This window comes from Corvus cornix, unplaced genomic scaffold (assembly GCF_000738735.6).
Source record: "Corvus cornix cornix isolate S_Up_H32 unplaced genomic scaffold, ASM73873v5 scaffold3, whole genome shotgun sequence".
NCBI classification, from domain to species: Eukaryota; Metazoa; Chordata; class Aves; order Passeriformes; family Corvidae; genus Corvus; species Corvus cornix.
Window position 1 is genome coordinate 11,354 of NW_024108688.1, and position 3,448 is coordinate 14,801.

At 59.1% G+C, this 3,448-nt stretch overlaps 2 protein-coding genes across 2 annotated transcripts; both read left to right on the top strand.

The window, feature by feature from the left end:
- Window positions 1–204: 204 nt before the first annotated feature.
- Window positions 205–2,131, top strand: LOC120412201 (zinc finger protein 22-like; the record flags this gene model as incomplete). Its single annotated transcript, XM_039572537.1, has 2 exons — window positions 205–1,552; window positions 1,737–2,131. Coding segments are annotated over exons 1-2 (417 nt in total), but the record flags the coding sequence as incomplete, so codon positions are not given.
- Window positions 2,106–3,078, top strand: LOC120412209 (zinc finger and SCAN domain-containing protein 30-like). Its single transcript, XM_039572555.1, has one exon. It carries the CDS (start codon window positions 2,142–2,144, stop codon window positions 2,535–2,537), a length of 396 nt encoding a protein of 131 aa, XP_039428489.1. The 5' UTR covers window positions 2,106–2,141; the 3' UTR covers window positions 2,538–3,078.
- Window positions 3,079–3,448: the final 370 nt, after the last annotated feature.

Below are 3,448 nucleotides of genomic sequence, written 5' to 3' on the forward strand. Positions count from 1 at the left end.
GTCACGCCCAGAGTGACTCCCTGTCACTCCCAGTCTGGGCCCAGTTGCTACAAGTCTCTTCCAGTATGGTTCCAGTCACGGCCAGCACCTTTCCAGTCAGTCCCAGTCTGAGTCCAGTAGGATCCCAGGCACTCTCAGATACTGCCAGTACTATTTCAGTCACTCCCAGTATGATCCCAGTCAGTTCCAGTAGGATCCCAGTATGACCCCAGCATGGGCACAGCTGCTCCCATTATCATCCAGTGTGGTTCCAGTTGCTCCCATTTACCCCCACTGTGGTTTCAATCTCTCCCAGTGCATCCCAGTTGCTCCCAGCATGTTCCCAGTCACTCCCACTTGCCCTGAGCTGCTTCCAGTGCGATCCCAGTGTCTCACAGCCACTCCCAGTCACCCTCAGTGCAGTCCCAGTTTCTCCAAGTAGGGTCCAGTATGATCCCAGTCTCCCTTTGCATGTGATCCCATTTGGATGCCAGTTGCCCCCACCATGGTTCCAGTTGCTCTCTGTTCCTTCCAGTGTGATCCCAGTTGAACGTGATTCAGTATAGTCCCAGTCACACCCCATATGACCCAAGTCCTTCCCAGCATGGTCCCAGTGATGCCCAGTTGCCCTCAGTGTAGCCCCATTTCTCCTCAGCATGGTCCTGATTGTTCCCATTGTGGTTCCAGTCGTTCCCAGTATGGTTGACAGATGCTCCCAGTATATCCCAGCTGCCCTCAGCATGCTCCTAGTCATTCCCAGTCACTCCCAGTGGCCCCAGTAAGGTTCCAGTTATCCCAGTACAAACCAGTCAGTGCCAGTGGTGCCACTGCTGGCATCCCCCAGCCCTCTCTGCGTTCCCCCTCCCGGTTCTCCAGGCTCCCGAGAGGAGCCCCAAGGGCTGCAAGTCCCCACGCAGGGTCCCCAGCAAGGCCCAGTTTGGATCTGCAGCCCCCAGTGTTCCCAGTTTCCCTCTCCTTTTCCCCGGGCCGGGTTCCCCCGCCCCCAGCGGGTGGGAGCAGCCGAGAGCCCCGCGCTGCCCATCCCGACCTGTCCCGGCTCCATCCCCGCTGCTCCCGCGGGCTGCGAGGGGCTCGGGAACGGGGCAGGAGGAGGAGGAGGAGGAGGGATGGGAGAGGACCCTCAACAGCCTGGAGAGGGGCAGGGGGGACTCCTTGGAGCCCATCACCCCCAGCATTCCTAAGTGGGGGGATGGAAGAGGGGGGAGCTTTTTGGATTCCTGGGACTCCCAGCAGCCTGGGGAGGGCGGGGACCAAGTAGAGAGGGGGACCCCCAATACAAGCGTGACCCCCAGCAGCTGGGACAGGGGGGAGCCCCGAACACCAAAGGGGAGGGACCAGAGACAGGGAACTCCTGGGAGGCTTTTCCTGAGCAGGTTTTTATGGACACACGATGCCTGGTGGCTTCTAGAGATGGACTTGGGCAGAGGGACCTTCAAACTCAACGTGCTCATCCCTTGTTTTGCCCCAGACCAGGATTTCCCATTCCCAAACCTTGGCCAGATATAGGAGGAGGCTGCGAGGAAGAGGAAGATGCCCCGGGACCCCCAGGCAGGTGAGGAGGAAGTCACTGCCCCTTTCCCCTCTCTCCTGCTCCATCTCCCAGCCCAGCATCGCCCCCAGCTGCAGGACAACCCCACTGCCGACGCCGTCCTGCCGGGGACGGACTGGGGGATCTCCTTGCCCTTCCCTGTGGCACGGAGGCAAATCCCATCCTCTCCTTGTCCTTCCTCCCCCAGACAAGGAGCTGAGGATGGAGCCCAGGGAGGACAAATCCCCGCAGCAGAACCTGGTGGAAGAGGCCGTTTTGAGCGGCTCCATGGTGCAGGAATCCAACGGGGAGGAAAAAGCGCGGAGACCCCGCAGGAGGAGGGGCTGCAAACGCAGCCCAGGGTGCTCTGAGGAGGACAGACCAACCCTGTGCCGGGAAGGTGGCCGGAGATCGAGCCAGAGCTCAGACCTGGTGGTCCATGAGCAGCTTCACACTGGGGAGAAGCCCTACAAGTGTGGGGAATGTGGGAAGAGCTTCAGCCAGAGCTCCCACCTGATCCGCCACCAGAGGATCCACACTGGGGAACGGCCCTATGAGTGTGAAGAATGCCGGAAGAGCTTCATGTGGAGCTCCCACCTGATCCCGCCACCAGATGATCCACACTGGGGAACGGCCCTATGAGTGTGGGGAATGTGGGCAGAGCTTCAGCCAGAGCTCCAACCTGCTCCGCCACCAGAGGATTCACGCTGGGGAAGGGCCCTATGAGTGTGGGGAATGTGGGAAGAGCTTCACAGACAGCTCCAACCTGCTCCGCCACCAGATAATCCACATGGGGGAACGACCCTATGAGTGTGGGGAATGTGGGAAGAGCTTCAGAGACAGCTCCAACCTGATCCAGCACCAGAGGATCCACACCGGAGAGAGGCCCTACGAGTGTTCTGAGTGTGGGAAGAGGTTTCAGACCAGCTCCACTCTCCTCCAGCACCAGCGGATTCACACAGAGGAGAGGCCCTTCCGCTGCCCCAGCTGCAGGAAGGGCTTCAGGTAAAACGCCCACCTCGTCAGACACCGGCGCATCCACACCGGGGAGAGGCCCTACGAGTGTCCCCAGTGTGGGAAGAGCTTCTCCAGGAGCTCTCACTTGAGCAGACACCAACGGAGACACCGGTAAGGGAAGCCCTGTGAGTGCCCCGAGTGCAGGAAGAGCTTCATCCTCTGCTCCAACTTCATCCCTCAGTGGGGGACCCACGTTTGGCAGAGCCCTGGTGACCCACATTCCCGTGATCCAGTTTGGGAAGAGCCCTGGCTGGTGCTCTCCACATCCTCCTGGATCCCCGTAGGCACCTGGGTGAACGCAGGGGCTGGAACATCCATCGGGACTCTGACTGAAATCGGAAATTCATTGGGAAGAGCTGATTTGTTGAGTTTATGGCCCAAAAATTCTCACCTGCTCTGTCCAGTTGTTTCTTCTGGTGGCATCCAGCAATCCTGGATGATCTTGGAGGTCATTTTCAATCTAAATAGTTTCCTCCTTCATCCTGTCAAAACAACCAAAATTGGGGTAGAAATAAAGGAATTCAACAAAGGTATCTAAAGCAGCACCATTTTCCCAGGGATTTGGGGGTGAATTTGGGGTTGGTTCAGGGGAATATTCGGGAGGATTTGGGTGTTGTGAGGCCATGGGCTGGGCAGACGGGGCCACGATCTCGTAGTTGTGCTGGCAGAACGTGTCCACCTGAGCCCGTCTGTTCTCCAGGGATTGCGGGTGTCTGTCCCAGTCCCTGGCCTGGGTCTCCCCGTTTGGGGTGTGCCCCCCAAAGTGCCCAAATCGCTGCTGAAGTGCCTGAGCTGCTCCTGCCTGGGGATGTTCCTGTCCTCCAAGCTCTCCTGGTCAGTGCCATGGGGGGCTGGGAGGGGATTGAGGGGCTCGTGGAGGGATTGGGAGGGGCTTCTGTCACT